The sequence below is a fragment of the Eschscholzia californica genome, unplaced genomic scaffold, assembly GCF_041429995.1.
Source record: "Eschscholzia californica isolate CP2 unplaced genomic scaffold, dmEscCali1.0.p SCAF_2, whole genome shotgun sequence".
Lineage (NCBI taxonomy): Eukaryota > Viridiplantae > Streptophyta > Magnoliopsida > Ranunculales > Papaveraceae > Eschscholzia > Eschscholzia californica.
Genome location: NW_028238309.1, coordinates 18,586,700 through 18,605,928, shown reverse-complemented (window position 1 = coordinate 18,605,928; position 19,229 = coordinate 18,586,700). Strand labels below are relative to the sequence as shown.

Genomic DNA, 19,229 nt, shown 5'->3' with positions numbered 1-19,229 from the left:
ATTTAAGATTTAACAAAGCATAAAGCAAAAGAAGAATTATAAATTAAGGAAAAATAAGAACTAAATTGATACATAAAATAAAAGAGAAAAAATCTGAACAAATAAGAGAAGAAAAAGAATAATGGTTTGATGGCGGGCCAGTGTAGATGGGACAACAGAATTATATATATATATATATATATAGAGTGTGAGAAGGAACTAAGGTTTGTAACATTTGTCAAGGTGGGTAGGACTACAAAAGAAAATGGATAATGTTAGCTTATCTAATTTTGGCTTGAACTTCCCTTCTTGCATACTTCACCTTCACTAGTCTCATCTTAAAACATAGTAATCATCTCACCAAATGTACTATTGGAGCTAGTTAGTTTTTATTATGTTGAAAGTATTGGACCTAGTTAGTTGGTACATTACTTCTTTGATCCTTAATACTCTTTTATCTTGGGCATAGAACAATAATAGTCTATGGACTCTATTTTTCTTTTTGAATTTTTGAGTGCAAAGTCTGGAAATAGGGGGTAATTAGTCATGTATCCAATTCTAAATCAATAAACATTATAACACCAAAATAAAACTTGAAATAGAAAATAACTCTTTCTATCTCTATGTTCTTGTAACGTTTATATCTCTACAAACTATTTTGTCTTGAAAATCATTATGAAATTTATATATATGTTGATTAAATTTTGAATCTTCTTAAAACATTTATTTAATTCTAACAACATACTTAAATGTAACATTTTTATCATATTTTTCGTAAGAAAAAAAGTTGAATTTTCCATCACTACAATCTTGTTTTCATAAAACACATAATGTAAACTGATATTTATTTTGTTGATATTTTATTGATTCTATTAGCATAATATGCATGGCATATGCTACGAATTAGTGTATGTGAGTAAAAGTTTGATTATTTATCTAGCATCTTATTGATTCTAACAACATTCATAGATATAACAGAACTTTAAATTTTTTCTAGCATTTTATTGATTTTTAAAACACAATTATATGTTTTTAAAACAACTTAGTTGATGAATTGACGTAACAACAACATAATAATGCACCATATGTTTTCTAACTTACTTACATTATATGTTAACCAAATTTTTAACATTTCTCTAGCATTTCCTTGATTCTCCTATATTAAATTAGGAGAATAACATTTTAAACATTTTTCTAGAATTTTCTTTATTCTTTTACACATAATGATTTTACATTTTTATGGACGCTATTCAATCATTTAATGGATTTCAGTGATGCAAATTCTTATGGTTGTTACCTTAGATGGAAAACAACTAAGGCAGATGCATGAGGTCTAATTTTCACCCACGTCGGTCAAGAGTCTGAGGATGGAGTTCAAGCCTTTCGAGATGCTCTCGGTCATTACTCGATCAGTACGAAAAAAACTACAAATTTATAAAAATTCAATCTTGTTTTCAGGCATTTTACTATTTTTAATTAAACAATTATATCTTAGAATAAAAAGTGAATCTTGTTTTCATTTAAAATATGCATGTAAACTGATATTTATATTTTGCTAACATTTTCAATATTCTTGAAGCATTTTATTGATTCTAAGAACATAATATGCGTTGTTAAAATTTTTTTCATAAATTTTCTTGTAGCATTTCTTTGATTTTTGCATAAATTTTGGCAACTCTACTAACATCTTCTAAACTCTGAAGAATCCATCAGATTTATATAAACATAAATAAGTTAGATTTAAGTACAATAGAAGTATATAGATTTCCCGCAAAGTTTTACATTTTTATTATTTTACATTGATGATTTCGTATTGTTTAATGTTAACTTTATTATGTAAATAAACAAGTTACCCGATCATGAAATAGATGTTAGCACAAAATTCTACTGCATCTTACATTTTTATTATTTTACATTGGTCCTATCTTCACCCATGTCGGCCAAGCCTTATATGGATATACTCAAAGATAATAAAAAATATTTTCCGACATCGTTATGATATTTCTAACAGTTCTGTGATATATTCTAGCATTTTTTATTAACTCTCAACATTTTTAACGTATTTCACGATATTTGTACTAAACTTAGAGTAATTTAAATTAAAATAATTCATTACAACATAATCAATTACAAGAACTAATAACTTAAAGTTTTTTTTTCATTTATCCTTCACTTCATCCAGTAACAACCAAGTTAATTCAATCCTCTTCCTTTCTGCTTGTATTGTTAAATCATTGGTTAACATTCCGTGTGAAAAATGCTTATAGTTAGATTCGACCACAAATTCATCAACGTGCAATATCATTTACAACCATAATCTTCCACAATCTCGTCAGTTAATTTGTAAAATATATTGATGTTGAAACAAGTATTTGTAATTCATAGAATGATAAAATAAAAAATAAAAAAAAGATAAAAGAATCGAAATGTACAACTTTACGAAAAATCTGTACAGTTCTACTATTGATAAAGTCATTTTGAGAGTAACGCTGTTATGTTTGTAAAATATGTTATGTTTTGTCAGTTTAAAAAATGTTGGTCAAATTTCCACAATTTATGCAAAATTAAAGAAGTGCTACAACAAATTTGAGGGTGCTGCCGACTGCAAAAACAAACTCACTCGTTCAAAATTACAAAGCGTGAATCATTTACTGGGTAAGTGAGAAAATTATATAACGTAAATATGTTGTTAGAATCAAGAAAATGCTATGAGAATACATAAAATGTTTGCAAAATATCTACGTATTTTTCATGTAAATTTTCTGAAGAAAACAAGACTATAGAGAGAGAAACAGTGGGACAATATCTAAAGAAACTTTTTTTAAGAAAAAGATTGATATCTTAACTTTAAGAATAAGAACAACAAAACCATGCACGTTGCAACAATCTATCGTTGAAAAAAACGAGAATATGGTAAAAGAAGAAATTTAATCCATTGAGCATCATGTTCTTTTATGTTTTCTCCAGATGAAGACTAAAAGTGCGGATGGTTTTTCTCTCGGTGAACTGAAGAAGCAAGAGTTATAACATATTTTGTTTGAGTCAAAAGATTATAGAAACATTCATTTAAAAGGAAGGTGTCTTTTTGTAGGAATAGAAACTTCTTATTGAGGAACTATTTTCATGAAAACTGAAAAGACCATTTGTATCTTCTAATCTTGGTAATTTTATTTAACATGGGATAGGTTAGGTAGTAGTAGAGAAATGAGAGGTTAGACATATAAATTAATTCTAGTGGATTTATTTTCTATTTAATATTACCTTTGGGTTCTAAACCCATTGGCCCTGTGATTTTGGACCTAAAACTCATCCCCTTTTTTTTTTTAAAAACAAGAAAGTTTATTTTATTCATGCGTTCTTGTGATAGTCCCACATCGCTCACGAGAGTGTCCGGAGCCTGGGCTATAGGTGTATGCTCAAGCTTGGTAAGTGTCGAGGCCTTTTGAGGGAGTCTGTGGTGCTCTCGCCAAGAACAAAACCTCCTACCATCCGTGCGAGGGTGGTGGCGTAAAGGGAGGACAATATCGGTAACTGCTGGGCTTGGGGCGTCACAGTTGGTATCAGAGCAGTTAGTTCTGGTGACCTATATCAGAGCAGTTAGTTCTGGTGTCTGTCCGGTAAGTCGTGTATAGTGTAGAGCATTGACTGCTCTAAACTTTAGGAAAAGATAAAAATGGTCAAGACTAGGTGTCTAAAAGCTTCAAGATTAAAAACTATCAAGAGTAAAAGATGTTATATAGTATTTGATTTGTTTTGTTTTTCTTGTGATTTTTATTTTTTTTAATTCGTTTTACTCGCGAACGGAAGACTCGGTTGGAGGTTTAAGATGGTTACATATTTCGTTCATTGTCGTGCAAGATATTATGGATGGACAATCAAGAGGTTTCAGAGATAAATTCTAGATAAGTCAACATGGATGTTGTTGTAGTATCGAAGACAAATATGTCCGAGGAGATCAATATAGTTGGCATTTGGCAATATAGAAGTTTACAACGATCGACAACAACGAACTGTTAAGGAACTTTACAAGATACATGTAGATATTGGTTCATTTGGGCAAGGACTAATATATGTGGTCAACTTTTTCAAGATCGATGGACTAGTGGTGAAAATTTGTGAGCCTAAGTCACTCGATCAGGTGATTCTCATATGAAGGCATTGCCAGGAGTTTCTACCCTAGGCGAACCGGAAATGTGAGAAATGCCATCGAGTAACGAAGAAGCTACTGATTGAACCACTGGAGATGTATTGTGACCACAATGGAGTGACCATAACTTCAGGAAGGATACATGAGGGTTGTAGAGAGGTTCGAAGATTCAGATGCGTGAAGGATGTAAGGATGGTGAAAGATACCATGTCATCTGAATAAATTCATAAGTTATTGTGAGAAGAGAAGCTCTTAGAGAATCAATCTATGGTGTCAGAAGTTCACCATTATAGTATGAAATGATAAAGAAGAGTTGTGATATGATCTGGTTAAGAAGTTGTTAAAGGAAAACGATTTAATTCGAGGGATACTTTAGGACAATTTGTGAGCTGATCTAAATTTCGGGGACGAAATTTCTTTAAGGGGGGAGGATTGTAGCATCCCGTGTTTTAAAAGGTTGGTTTAGGGACTATTCGACAATTGGGTGAAGTAAAAAAAAAGGGCCAAATCAGCAAAGAGGAAAACTTAGGGGGTATTTTGCAATCGGGACAAAATCAGGGACTAAACTGAGATTTCATTGGGACTTTTTAATAAGAAAGAAACAAAATCAGTTTTTTCTTCTTTCTCTGTTCGATCATGTCAATTGGGGTTAGGGTTTGGAGGAATATTTGTTAGATGGATATCGAGAATTAATGAATTTTGATTGGTCACGTGGAAAGATCGAACATAGTTTAGCTATCATTTTGTTTTCGGTAATTTTCTTCGTTGTCGAATTGGTAGGAGCCATATAATTTATTCAGTTGTGGGATCAAAAATAGGAGGGAGAAAAAAATCAAATTGAGGGTTAAATGGCAATTCATTGAGGTTGAATTAATTGAAAATAGATATAATGGACTTGTTTATGAGGTGAATGCAGATGAAGGACTTAAAAATAATTTAAGTAACATGCCACTTTATATGGCCACGTGTGGCAACTCAATTTTGTTTAAAATGAAACCCTCTGCATGTGTACCCACGTCCTCACCTCATTCCACGGTATAAACCAAACTTACAATTGATTTGAAAATCAATTTCAAAAAGGAACCGAGCCTTAGAGAAGCAAAGTGGGTTTTGGTCGTGAAAAGTTCTCGAGTTTATTTCGTTGATTTCTTCGCGCTCGGTCGTCGAAATTTAATGAAATTTCTTCCAGATAATCCTATTCGACTTGTTCTACATATCTATCTATTCAGAATTTCCAATTTCGTCCAAATTTGATGGTTATTGGATGGTTATTTCGATAACTGTATAGTTGCACTAATTTCATTTGGGATCGAAATTTGGAGCTATTTAGACAATTATTATTCGATTTCTTCTAATGATTTATGTCCAGGATCATGTTTAGAATGTTATAGACTATTTTGGAGTGACCATATATAGACGAGATGCTGCCGAATTATTTTACGACTCAAATTTCAGATTTGGACTAGTTTTGGGAATGAATTGGAATAGAGATGGTTATCCAAATTTTGTCGTATTTCATATAAATGGACAATTTCGGTTATAAATTTATATTATAAAGTTCATTATATGATTTGTCAGCTTATGAAGACTCTAACATGAAAAATAGAATTTATGGGAAGTCGGTTGGTCGGTTGGTCAGTTGGTATGCATTTCAAGTATTTAGTGGACATGGCTATGAAAGTTAGAGATCAAATCGATTATTCGAAGTCTTCCAGCGTTATTAATTGTTTTCGTGTTTTAAGTTTTCATCGTTTTCTCTTTGATATTGTCTTTATTGTATGAAGGTTCTTCGTTTAGAACCTAATGTTTCTGTTCGATTTTTGGTCATTCTTCCTTGTCTCAGAGTATGCGAATGAGGAGGAATTAGGTCGTCTGGTAGGCGGGAGGTCTTTGGTGATGCAAGGACTGAGGTAGGGGTTCTGAATCTTTTATCCAGCATGGTTTTATAGATAATGAATATGCTAGATTCTATAGTTATATATGCGTCATTATAACTAGAGTTTAGGTAGCATGAAACTCGATTTATGTGGTGAATTGAAATATGCTTGAAATGTTTTGATGCGATATGCGAAATGTTTTCGAACTGATTTTACGATGATTGTGAACTACTGGGGATTTTCTTGTATGTACCCGACTGCGAATTATGTCAACCTACGGGCACGTAGCCATTGAGGGTAGGATGACATGTGGACACGGTTGTGACCCGTGTGAGACCGGTGAGGTGGGCGACACTAGTCATGAGACCTGTGGGAGTAGAGTGCTTCACTTGCTGGCCATTGGTGCTCGTACCTCCAGTTCGAGGCTCAGGGACGTACACCTGACCGCTCGACTGGGAGGTGACATTGATTGGGAATCCCTCTGCTTTGTGGCGATATGGCTCTTGGTTGTTCCACTTCCGTGTTTGATAAGATAATAAATCGAATGAGAATGTGGTTTTGATATACGAATAAAACTGAGTTTGAAAGATCGCATTAGATGCATGACAGGGTACCGAAGAGAATGAGGTTCAGGTCCTTCCATGGGTATTGGGGGACGGCTCTCTTATTCGAACTCGGTGATCAAAAACGTATTTAGATACTTAAGGTATATATGTATCATGAGGTAAACTCTTCAATGATTGCGGAGTCCCTTAGTGGGAGAGGGGCTTACCGGCTAGGGGTAAGTCTCTTTCTCGAGGAGACGTAGTGCATTAGCTAGTGCCATAAATGGGCTGGTACTATCTAACGCACTCTAGGTTCTCCTGAGGAACTCTCCTCTTATTGGGAGCGCACCATGGGTGGGCAGCTAATCACTGCTATTGCTTGCTAGATTAAGGAAAACGTTTTGTATATAGTATATACAGTAACTGGTTTGATAACTCGTTTTGTCATGATGTTTACAACTTATTAAATGAACCTTTGAAAACGTGATGGGTTTTGGATTAGTCTTCTACCAGAATAACTCGTGTCGGTGAGTATTCTGACCCCCTACTAGTTGTTAGTGTGCAGGTGCTTTGTCGTAGCCTCGACGCGGAGTTGTATTCCAGCCGGTGATCTTGTTTGACGAGGCTAGAGGTGTTGCGTCGTTTTCTTTGGTTTTCGTTTATTGACTTCTCGTTATTTTAAAGTTATGTATTTATTGCAGAAACCAAACACTAATATGTATATACGTAACACTTAGATTTGTTTATAGATTGTATCGTTGTTTATAAGGCTTTTATATTTTTGTGGTTCGGGTTTCGACCCGAAACTGAGTTGAGTTTGTTTAGCTTCCGCTCGATAGTTTATCTCTTTGTGTATGCGAATGTATGATTTGCATGACAGGTTTACAGGTGCGACCGGTTCGATTTACAGAGGAGACTCTGTCGGATTTTTGTCTCGTCTGTGAGTTGCCGGGGCGTGGTCGTGTCTATTTTGGGACACGGGGCGTCACAGTTGGTATCAGAGCCGAGGACGGCTCTTCGCTGAGGGTGGGGGATTGTGATAGTCCCACATCGCTCACGAGAGTGTCCGGAGCCTGGGCTATAGGTGTATGCTCAAGCTTGGTAAGTGTCGAGGCCTTTTGGGGGAGTCTGTGGTGCTCTCGCCAAGAACAAAACCTCCTACCATCCGTGCGAGGGTGGTGGCGTAAAGGGAGGACAATATCGGTAACTGCTGGGCTTGGGGCGTCACAGTTATCATTTTGGATACAAGTTACAATACAATTAGGAACATTAACTCTATCCCAAACACCATAAACATTGTTGTTTATTGTTATGTTGCTAACTTATGTATTGTTGTATTGCAAACTCTTGGGCAGTAGCAGAACTTATTTGATTCGAAAATAGTTTTTAGATGTCGGATATCACTGAGAATTGGTCAAAGTTGCCAAGAGATGTGAGTGTGTTCTCGAAGTAGATGACTGATGGGTGCTTGAGAGTCACTACCTATTATGATCTTAAAATGATGCATGGTTCTTGCAAACTCCACGCCTAACAAAATAACACCCCCCCTCTGCTTCAATGGGGTTTTAACAATGAAGACATCGGGATTCTCCTGCCTAGAAAATACAAAAAAGAATTCCTTGCGATGGTATCACAACTTGCTCTGCTATTAGAGAAGGCTTCGTCGTCTTAATGAATGACTCCATGGGTGAAACCCAGAGTAGTTGGGAGAGTTCGGGTTATAACTTGTAGAAGAGCATTGAAACCGGTCATGTGGTAGGTGCGCCATATCTATTTTTATCCTGTGTATTACTTGATTGAAATTGAAAATAGTGGAGCTAAAGTGGAATCTATTTCTTTTTTTTTTTCCAGATATTTCATAAGGTAAACAACATTTATTAAAACAAGTGTAACGTAGACAAAGGTTAGATGAGACTAGGATAAGTTTCCTTAGGTTTGCTCGAATCGGTAAACCGTCACAAATTACCTTCCAAGCAAAACATCTTACCTTTGGTAGAAGGATAATATTCTTATAAAATTTCTTCCCGTCGAGGTTTCAGGGTAAAAAGTTGACAGAGTTTCGATTGAGCAGTTCTTGATAAAGGATTTTGTGATAAAAATACTTGTTTTCGTCTTTGCCTATATGAACCGATCGTCATCATGGATCCGACGTGATCGAAATTTAGGCATATCATCAACACCTTCATGTGGGAACAATGAGTGTATCAAGGGTGTCTGCCATTGTCGTTTATCGTCATCAATAAGGTTGTTGAGTTTCTGGATCCTAGTTGGCCAATCACTTCGTTTTGGATGTAGTACTTTACCCAAGTTTGGAACACAAGGATCTGCAAAAATGTCTACTTATTTTTAATTCCAAATTTGCAAAATACAACTTGATAAGAGATTACATCTCAAATGCTTATTAGACCCTTCCAAAGCGGAGAAGATGTTCGATTTAAAATTTTCATCCAGAAGCTTTAATTTCGGAAGTATTTGGCTTTGATTAAGTTAACCCAAGTCGCACCAGCATTTGAAAAAGGTGCCAAATTATCTTTGTTGACAAAACTCAAGTTTCTTATGCCTTACCTTCCTTTAGGCTTTGGTGAACATAAGATATTCCAATTTATGAAGTGGATTTTCCTAGAGTCAGTCGGATGTCCCCACCAGAAATCGTGTTCACCTATCTCTATATGTTTGATAATGTCCTTATGTGAAGTTGTCGTAGTCATATGAAATACTGAGACAGAAGATAAGGATGATTTAATGAGAACATCACACCCATGAGAAATGAATCGACCCTTCCAACTAAATAGTTTATTTTGTAATTTTTTAATTAAGAAGTCGAAGGAACCCATTCGAGAGTCAAATTGAAGTATATGGGTGCCTAAATATTTTCATCACCCCCCATATCTTTAACTCCCAACCAAGTTGCAGATTCTTCATTGTAATGATGTGAGATATCTTTATTGAAGTGTATGATTAATTTGTGGAAGTTTATAATTTGACCCGAGCACTCAGAATACATTTGAATCATTTGCTTTAGACGGTGAACATTGTCTTTTTGCAACTCCCAAATAGGAAGAGATCATCTACAAAACACAGATGGGTAATGGATGGAACGACATAATTTAATTTCTATCTTTGACATAAACCTTCTTGTTCAGCTTGCATTATATTGATCTAAAACTAGTTCGAAGTTAGGATGAATAAATAAGGGGCCAGAGGGCACCCTTGCCGTAACCCTCTGCTATTTGAGAATGTTTCTTGAGCGACTCCATTTACCAATAGCTAAAAAAGTAGTCGTGGTAACACAATTCATGATCAGATCCACTGTTGAGCTATTTAGACCGAAGCAAATTAATGTGTTTGATGCCTCAATCGACCCTATCGTTTGCCTTTTCTATGTCAAGCTTGAGAGAGAAAACTCCCTCGTTGCTATGCATCTGTCTTGTAGAATATGTTGGAATTGGAGTCGATTTTGGCTCGATCCGACTCGTCAAATTCAGAAACAGAATGTGTGTGCGTTCGTCTCGTCGAACTCTTAAACTTAGAACCAAGAATCACTCAAATCCGATTCCGGATGAATGAGAAAATCAAGTTTAAAGGACGAAGATCAGTTAAAATAGGGACTAAAGCATCAAGTTGGGCAAGTCAATTTGGGGTTCTTTGAGCGACGCGAGCACGTCCAGATCTGGACGGCTCGCGTTCACTCCGCGAGATTTGCGAGATCTGACGGTCGCGCTTTGAAATACTCGGGACAGTGTTGGGGCGAAGGCAGCCGCGTTGGATCAGCGAGATCCAAGGGGCGCGTCTTCTCCCTATCGGGCTAGCTTCGGGATTTCAATAGATTCTCATCTAACAGTCACTTTCTTGATCTGTTGGGACGAATTCAGGCTGCATCTTGCTCTATCCAATGGTGGGCATTTCACCCGAGTAATTGAGCCTAGTATAACGTCCCAGATTTCAACCGACTCTAAACTTGATCCCGACTTCAAGTTTAGTTCCTAGTTCCGAACAGTTGTGTCCCTTAACCCCAAAAGACACATGTACCTATTCGAGTCCTATATAAACAACCCAAAATCATTTCGTTCTTCATCCAATTCATTCTCTTCTTCTCTTCTAAAATCAGTATTTAGGTGTGTCTGGAATATAATTCTGATTTTAGAAATATTCAAGAATATCTAGAATCCTGAAGAAAGAAGTCTCCGAGTGAATTTCGTCTATTTTCTTCTTCTCTTCTCTCCTGAAATCAGTGTTGGTGTGTCTGAAATATATTTCTGATTTTAGAAATATTCTCTGGTGTGTCTAGAATTTTGAAGAGAGAAGTATCTGAGTGTCTAGAAGATCTATTTTCTTCAGTCTAAGAGCTCAAATTATTTACGAAGGTTCGGCCGCTTTCAGAATATAGAAGTACCATCTTAAATTCTAAAAGGATAGTCGTTGTATCCCGAAGGCATACACCCTAACGATTGGTCGCCTCGACTTCATTATCTTTTGTTTATCTCGGTTAATCTGAAAGAAGGAATTACTAACAAAGTCAGTATTCGCTTATCATTTATCTCTCTATAACTTAGAGAAAGGAAGTTCCCTACTTCAACCCAGACTTTGTCTTAATCAAGACAAGACAGAGACAAACTGAACTCAAATCATAACCGGAGGAACAACAGAATAGATAATCTCTTTGGCCATAAGAATACTATCAGATATTTGTCTTTTGGGACAAATGCATTTTCAAACTCTATTACTCGAGTATCTGAAAATGGTCGTAGCCGGTTGGCGAGTTACTTGGCGACCATCTTGTATGTTACATTACACAATGCTACCGGATAGAAATTTGATCAACTTTGGGTTGTCGGTCTTTGGGATTAATGAGATGAAAGTGTGATTTATTATTAGGAGAGAACTTGAATTCAATACTAATGTCATAAGTGCTTTCCCATCTTGACCAACAATGTTTCAACATTTCCTGTAAATTATAGCTGGAAAACGGTCGGGACTTGGTGATTTTAAGGATCCCATTTTAGTGATAACATTATGTATTTCTTCACCAGTTGCCTAGATCTTAAGCTGATGGTTTTCAGACATAGCTATAGATGGAAAGCAACCGTCGAGATTAGGTGCCAGTGGATTTGTAGTGGCCGCAGTAAAATAATCTTTGAAGTGAGTCGTCAACCTTTGACCTATCTGTATGAAATCGAAAGTCCACATTTGCTATTTATTTCGTAAATACTGAATTCGATTGCATTTCCCATGGTGATTAATAAATGCATGGAATGCTTTAGTAATACGATCACCATTATGAACCCAGTGATGTTTTGCCAGTTGTTCCCTATATGCCTTATTCAGCTTTTCTAATTCTTATATTATCTGTTGGACTTTTTTTTTTGATGAAATATTATCTGTTGGACTTGGAGTTCTAAATGGAGAGATGTCGAAGTTGGTCGTTGTTTTTATATAATATATAATCTATGAGATAAAAATTTTAACTTTTTTATAGTTTGAAAATAATAGTTAATTATTAGAATCAATCGTTTGTTATTGTGTAGTCATAACAATTGTCCCACAAATTTTAAGTTATAACAGAAAAAAACATTCTGATAGTTGTAAAACTGATAAGCAAAAAGGGGAATTTGCAACCAACAGTTACCCTACAAGTCTAACTGTATTTCAATTATAACAGTTCTGCTTATAGACAAGGTTGTTTAATTTTATAAAAGGATTTCCAAAGCTATAAAATGTTTACAATTTACAAAATGGAAGTCTTTATTCTACCTCTAGTTAGTCTTATTATTGTTAATTCTTAATAATATTCTAGATTTTTGGATTTATAGTCCAAAAATCTACCCCTAAACCCACATTTAGTCCACCCTAACAATAATATAGGATTGTAAGCCAAAATATTAATTATAATGGAAATCTAGTCCAAATGGGTCCATCTCAATAAAAAAAAATAGATCTCTATGATTTATATTTTATCATAATACCTATTATGCCTTATATATAAGATATAACCCTCTTTTGAAAATCAATCCCCAAATTCTCTTTCCCGTTTAATCTCACATTTTCTCTCTCCAATCTTCTAACTATAACTGAAACCCTTTGTTTTCTCTCTCTAAATCAAAAACCTTATAGCATAACTGAAACCACCATCGGTTCTCCATTAGTGAATCTTCGAATCTGCTTCAACCCTATTACACCTCCGGAAACCACCATTGTTTATCCTTTATTGGTTCTTCGTAATCAAACCTACATTATTGTATCTCTGAAAAGAATTCCAACTGCTTAGAGAAGTCGAATCCGTCTCAACTTAAAGTGTTTCTTCATCGTCATCTTGAAACATCTTCTTCCTTACATTTTAATCGGCATCATATTCTTCCTTTTACAATTTTAATCAGGTATATCTTCACTATTATAGATTTTCTCTCTCTAAAAATGCATCGTATGTGTCTTCATCATCTGTAAATCCGTTTCTCCTTTCATCATCTTCGATTACTCCTTCATCGTCTCCCAATTTTTAGTTTATTTTCATTATAAATCAGTCTTTGTAGTTTAGAATTTAGTTATGGAATTTCCAACAGAAGCATCCCATGTAGTGGAGAAGATCGTACTCAAATCCGATGGTTGGGATAAAATCTTTAATGAAGTTGGTCAGTTGTTTCCATATGGTGCTAAAGCATTTCGATTAGCCCTTCGCCACTATAGTATAAGAACATGTCACGATCTCAAGTTTGTCAAAAATGATTTAAAGCGTGTAACTGTCGTTTGTCCCATTGAAGACTGCAAGTGACGAGTACATGGATGGGCAACATATATATCAACATTTATGCATAATTTATAACAAACAACAATAGTTTTTTCAGAAATAATGAGTAACGTATTTAAAATTTAATATAATTTATTGTACAAAAAAAGCTTTGGATCTGTTCTAAGCAAACAAAAAAGTTGTTAATCCACATTTTATCTATTTTTACTGAGTGATAATGTATCATTGACAAATAAATATTTACCCTTTTCACTATTACCTCTTGAATCGAAGGTGATTTGCTCTTTACTTTCTTCCTCCGTACCTCCTCAACACTGTTTTTTCTTTTCATAGGACTTTTTCTTGTTGGTATAGTTACCTTTGTAGCTTTGGAAGTCTTTTTCGACTTAGAGGTCATTCTTAATCTCCTGCACATACATAAACTACTTAAATTGTTTGAAATTTTAAGAATTTTCTTATAAATTACATGTATTTTAGTATTATATTCACTGTATGTAAATCAGGAGCCCGTTTTGGTATATAAACTTTTATTTTTTCAAACAATATACGAAAAATCAAAACAGAGATCCTAAATCCAAAAACCCTAAAAGTGTTTTCCATCATACATAACACGTTTTTGTTTAGAAAAAACACAAAATTGGTTGACGAACATACACCCTAAACAGAAAAACCACAGAAAAACCCAAAATAACTTTAAAAAATCTTTTAGAATCTCACCAAAATCTAGAACCAAACTTCAAAGTCTTTAAAAACCTTTAAAAATCTTTAAAAAGCTTGATGGACGAGATTTTAGGGTTTTTCGGAGAGGGTTAGGGTCGTTCGGTTTTTTGGAGAGAGAAAGAGAGTAAAAAGTTTCTGTTTTTTGGATTAGAGAGAGAAAGTGAAAAAAATCTTTTCCATTTTGAAAGTTAAATTACGGATTTTAGTGGATTCTAATCATCTGACGTCCGGTGGGAAATTAGGTGGGAGTTGTATGGAAGATGTTTATCACATAAGAGGGTAATAGTGTCCAAAAGGGAAAAGGACTAAAATCTTTTTTTTTTTGGGAAGGTAGGACTCTTTCCCCTTTTCAGATTTTATTTAGGGCTTAAAACCCATGGACCCTAGTATTCTATAAGAGGTTTGGTTCGTTCAAAAACACGAATCACAAATTACTTTAAATTCTGTTTAATTGATTTTCATTACTAGTTTTTTTTGTTGCAAGTACTACTATTTAGTTTTGTGGTTAGACATTCACTCCGTTACTCGAACATCCATTCTCATCGAAAGTGAAAATTCATTAGTTATAGATCTTTAATGTAAGTTTAACCGTATTTGAACCCTCTGCTATTGTACCGTTCCAAAAACAAAAAATTAAAATAGTAATATTAGCACAGGATTTTCCTTAAAACAGTGAATTATGTGGAATCATTTGAGTAGCCCATGAGCCCATGCATCAAATCAAATACTGTACAAGTTGGGTCATTCAATCAAATACTGTACAAGTTGGGGTCATTGAGAATTCAAGTATTTATTCTTTCTATATCTATTGACTTCCTTTCTAAAATTCCTCTTTCTTGTTTTTCTATATTACATATTGGAATCATTAAGCCTCATTGCTTCATAGGATAGAAAAATATGTCAACTACTAAGAGTGTCTTGGTCCACCCAGAATCAATCCATTAGGACCATTCGTACAAAGGATATTTATAAGTCAATTCATACAATAATCTAGGCCACTGATTCCCCCAATGGGGCTCCATCATGGTCAACCACATAAAGGAAAGTCGTAGCGAATAGAAAATAAACTAAGCAACTAAGCTACTTATATGATTTCATATTCTTGAAAGCAATTCTAAAATGCGATTTCATATTCTTGAAAGCAATTCTAAAATGCAAGGCATCTATGAAAGGCCAAAGACAATCCTTTGTTGTTTTTAATAGTTCACAAGATCTTCATTGAGATTTTGCATGAGGTGCTGTATAATTTTTGTTAAATTCGAATTTAAAAACTAAAATAAATAATTGTAATTTACTTGTATAGTTTGAGTACTTGTATAAGTTTACTTCTCTAATCGATTCAGACCTGAAATCAAATCTTCTTTTCAAATTAAGACTTGTCGTGGAAGCTGATAGCATATGCAGTGGATATAAATATTTGTTCAAGATCTAAAGATAAAAACTTGCAAAACAACTGAAATTACCTTAAATAATGTAATCATTTCAAATTTAGTTCTACACGAAAACAGAAGGCAACTGAGTTTGGTGTCAAGAAGTTCTTGCAAACCAAATTTCAATATCTGAATTTATTCAACAAGTTTACAAGTTCTCAAGATCTTCCTTGAGATATTGGCTATGTATAAATTTTAAGACAGTTCTTGCAAACTAAAATTCTGTATGGTTTATTTCAACAAAATTCCTACTGAAAAACATATTACTCTTCTAAAATAGTATAATATTCCTTTGTTCCCTTGAACTTATTTAAATCTAATACTAATGGGATTAAAGGGTAAATGGGATCATTCAAAAGGACATTAGGTCAAATAAGACTAGAAAAGAAGATGCTTTATCAGTCTTTTTACTCCTACATTTCTTTTACCAATAAGAATTTTCTTCCCTTGGATCACTTTTCAATTCCCTTCATCTCTTCCCAATAAGACAGTAACCACACCAGTCACTCAAGAATAGGACTACAAAATGAAGGTCCATGCATATAGCCCACATAGTCAAGCCCAATAGCCCATGTTGTGAGAATAAATAAGAAAAAGTAGCCCAACTAAAAACTCCTGGTTTCTAAATTTTAAGGCCACTACCAACAAAATTTGAATGCTGGAGAGATAAAAAGAGAAGGTACATTCACAGTTAATCAAGAGTTTTACTGAAAAATTATGACTGGTGGTACAAGCAAGATTCTGTGTGAGCATTACAAATCATAGTAAACTGAACTTCAGTAGTTCACTAGTTCTACAGACATGGAGATTCTATATATATGAAATTAGTGTACATTCAAATTGAGGGCATGGTTGAAAATAACATGATTTCCGATATCGAATAAGGGTTACCTCTTCAAATGTCAAAATCCTGTAGTTCATGCTGCTGAAAAATTTCAGAACTTCAGGGTCCAATCTTCATGTATATGACAAGACGTAGATCCATATATGGTTTTTTTGTCTTGCGAAAGAACAACCTGACAGGCATCTTCTAGTATCATAGTTCTCGGGCCAGGTTCGATAGAACAAGAGAGTGTTTCTCTGGTCGGTACTTGTTAATGGGCTTCATCACCGTAAAGGGCTAACTACCCAACCTGTTATCGGGTTCTGTCTTCGAACTCTTACCATTTTATGTGACCCACTTTGTAGACGCTCAAGGATTGTATATGTAATAGAATCTGGAGTTAGTCCTTGTTGCTTCAACTTCGAGTACAGCTCCAAGGCTTCGGCGTTTTTTCCACACTTCTCAAGACAATCGAGCAATATATTATAGGTCACAATGTTGGGATAACACCCCTCAGCAAGCATCTGATCAAACAAAGTAAGAGCCATCTCAACCTTACTCGTCTTGCCAAAGCATTCGATGAGAGTGCTATAAGTTACAACATCAGGATTCAAGCCTTTTTCTTGCATCTCCTTAAACCGCATATGGGCTTCATCGAGATCACCATTTTTACCAAGACAATTAATCAAAGAATTGTAAGTGATTACATCTGGTTTACAATTACTAATCTCCATTTCTTCAAACAGTTTGACAGAATCGTCGACTCTGCCGGCTCTACCATAGCTCGCGACAAGAATATTATACGTGAATATATCTGGACATGGCCCGTCTTTCTTCATTTTCTCATAAAGATCATGAATATGAGAAATCTGCTTTAACTTTCCAAGAGCAGAGAATACCATATTATACATGAGTGTATCAGTACTTATTCCTTTTTCATGGATCTTACTAAGCAAGTCAAGAGCTTCAACAGTTTTGCCAGAACTACAGAGACTCTCCAACATAGAGAAGTAAGCATCTCTATCACCACTGTCATGAAAATTCCACATATTACAAAACAATCTATGAGCCTCGTTAGCATGACCCAATTTGCTCAATCTCTTAACCAAGTAAGCATAAATCGATTTGGTCATATATTTCTTTGACATTTCCACAACTTCATCTAATCTACCAAGTTTTCCTTCGACAACTAGAACATCCAAAATTACACTGTATGTAAATTCATTTGGCTGACAGCCATTTTTAACCATTTTAGAGAAAACAATGATCATTTTTTCAATCACCCGGTTCCTAGCAAGGGCTTGGATCATAGTGTTATAAGCAATTAAGTTAGGGGAACAACCACTAGTTATCATATCATGAAAGAGCGACAAGCATTCCTCTGGTTTCCCAATCTTTCCTGTCATCTTTATCATAATTGTATAGGTATACTCGTCCGGCTCACAATGCTTCTTCTTCATGTCAGCAAAAACCTTGTAAGCTTGCTCAACCTATCAAAACGGCAAAAAATCAGATACTATGGAATTACAAGAATCACCCATGAATCTAATTTAAACCCATCATAGAGAAACAATAACATTCAATAATATAATCCTTCGAAGAAGAAAATTCACATCATATTCTATAAATTCTCTATAAAAGTAATAAAAACAAGATAAAAGATTGAACCTTTTCGTCTTTAGAGAGAGCATCCAAAAGCATATTATAAGCAAAAATATCCAATATATAACCACGTCTTCTCATTTCCAAATAAACATCAAAAGCCCTAGAAATATCATTCAACCTCAAATAAGCCTGAAGAAGACACTTATAAGTATAGCAATTGAACATCAAATCCCATTTCTTAACCAAACCCAAACATCTTTCCAATTCCAAAACCCCATTACTAGAACCACCACCAAAAATCCCAATCAAAATATTAACAGTGGATATACTACCTCTAACCCCTGATTTCTCCATATCATCCAAAACTCGACTAACAACATTTAGGGCATCTGGGGAAGAAGATTTGGATAAAATTGTGAAAATACGATTGTATGTGAAACAATCATGACGGAAACCAGGGACAGAGGAAGAACAAAATCGAAAGAATTCAAGGGCTCTTCGAGGAGTACGAAGGGATTTGAGGATTTCACTAGCTTCAGAAGAAGTTAGGGTTAGGTTAAGGGTTTGAAGATAATCAGAAAGTTGAAAAAAAGGGTCGTCGGCATCAGAAGATGAAGATTGAAGAATTTTAGAGATTTTGCAAATGAGATCACGTCGAGGGAGAGGGTAGCCTCTAATATCACGGAGAACGTTGGGTGATTCAACTTCGATAACGAAGGTTCGTTCATCTTCGGTGCTACCGACGACTCTGCCGCTGTATTTGGTGGCGAATCTTCGTATAGTGGTGGCGTAGTAAAGTCGGAGTTGATTATGATGATATTGAAGGCGTTTCTTCATTTTGTTGTTTTTCCTCACTCTTGAAAGAACTTGCATAAACCCTGTTAGGAAGGGACGTATAGATTTGGGTGCTGTCTATAGGGGCACCCGAAAATTGCTATTGGGCCCCCGTTGAGTTATTGACCACGGGCAATCTCCATTGACTCACGATATCTATAGGCTCCCATTGCTCTTCTCGGACTAACCAGTCTGAGTCCTTGTTTAAGGTGTCGGACTCAGCCTGTCCAAGAGTCTTGGTCCTCTCGAACCCTTCAAGCTCAAAATCTAGGACATTAAGCAAATCTAGGTCAACAAAGAAGAAGAAAAGTCTTTTCGTTGTAGAAATCTAGGGCATATAGCAGATCAAGGGCATCAACCCTTGTGTTGTAGAAAAGAAGAAACGAAATAAGGGCAGCACAAATCTAGGTTTAATATCCTTAAAACCTAGATTTATTCTTGCTAGAATCTAAAGCTTTCAATTTTTCTCTCTAAAATATAAATGGTGAATCTGATTATCTTTACCCTCTCGACTCTCCATATATCTA

General features: G+C 35.0%; 1 protein-coding gene and 1 long non-coding RNA gene across 2 annotated transcripts; one reads left to right on the top strand and one right to left on the bottom strand.

Annotated features, from left to right (window-relative positions):
* The first annotated feature begins 5,944 nt into the window (after window positions 1-5,944).
* Window positions 5,945-7,376, top strand: LOC147556665 (uncharacterized). The gene is made up of 2 exons (XR_015234916.1): window positions 5,945-6,036; window positions 7,100-7,376. It is a non-coding gene; the product is annotated as an uncharacterized LOC147556665 (long non-coding RNA).
* An 8,748-nt stretch (window positions 7,377-16,124) lies between these two features.
* On the bottom strand, window positions 16,125-18,770 carry ABO5 (ABA Overly-Sensitive 5). Its single transcript, XM_086657595.1, has 2 exons — window positions 17,932-18,770; window positions 16,125-17,753 (listed from the first exon to the last, which is right to left on the bottom strand). Exons 1-2 carry the CDS (start codon window positions 18,739-18,741, stop codon window positions 16,548-16,550), a joined length of 2,016 nt encoding a protein of 671 aa, XP_086513721.1. The 5' UTR covers window positions 18,742-18,770; the 3' UTR covers window positions 16,125-16,547.
* Between the last annotated feature and the right edge of the window lie 459 nt (window positions 18,771-19,229).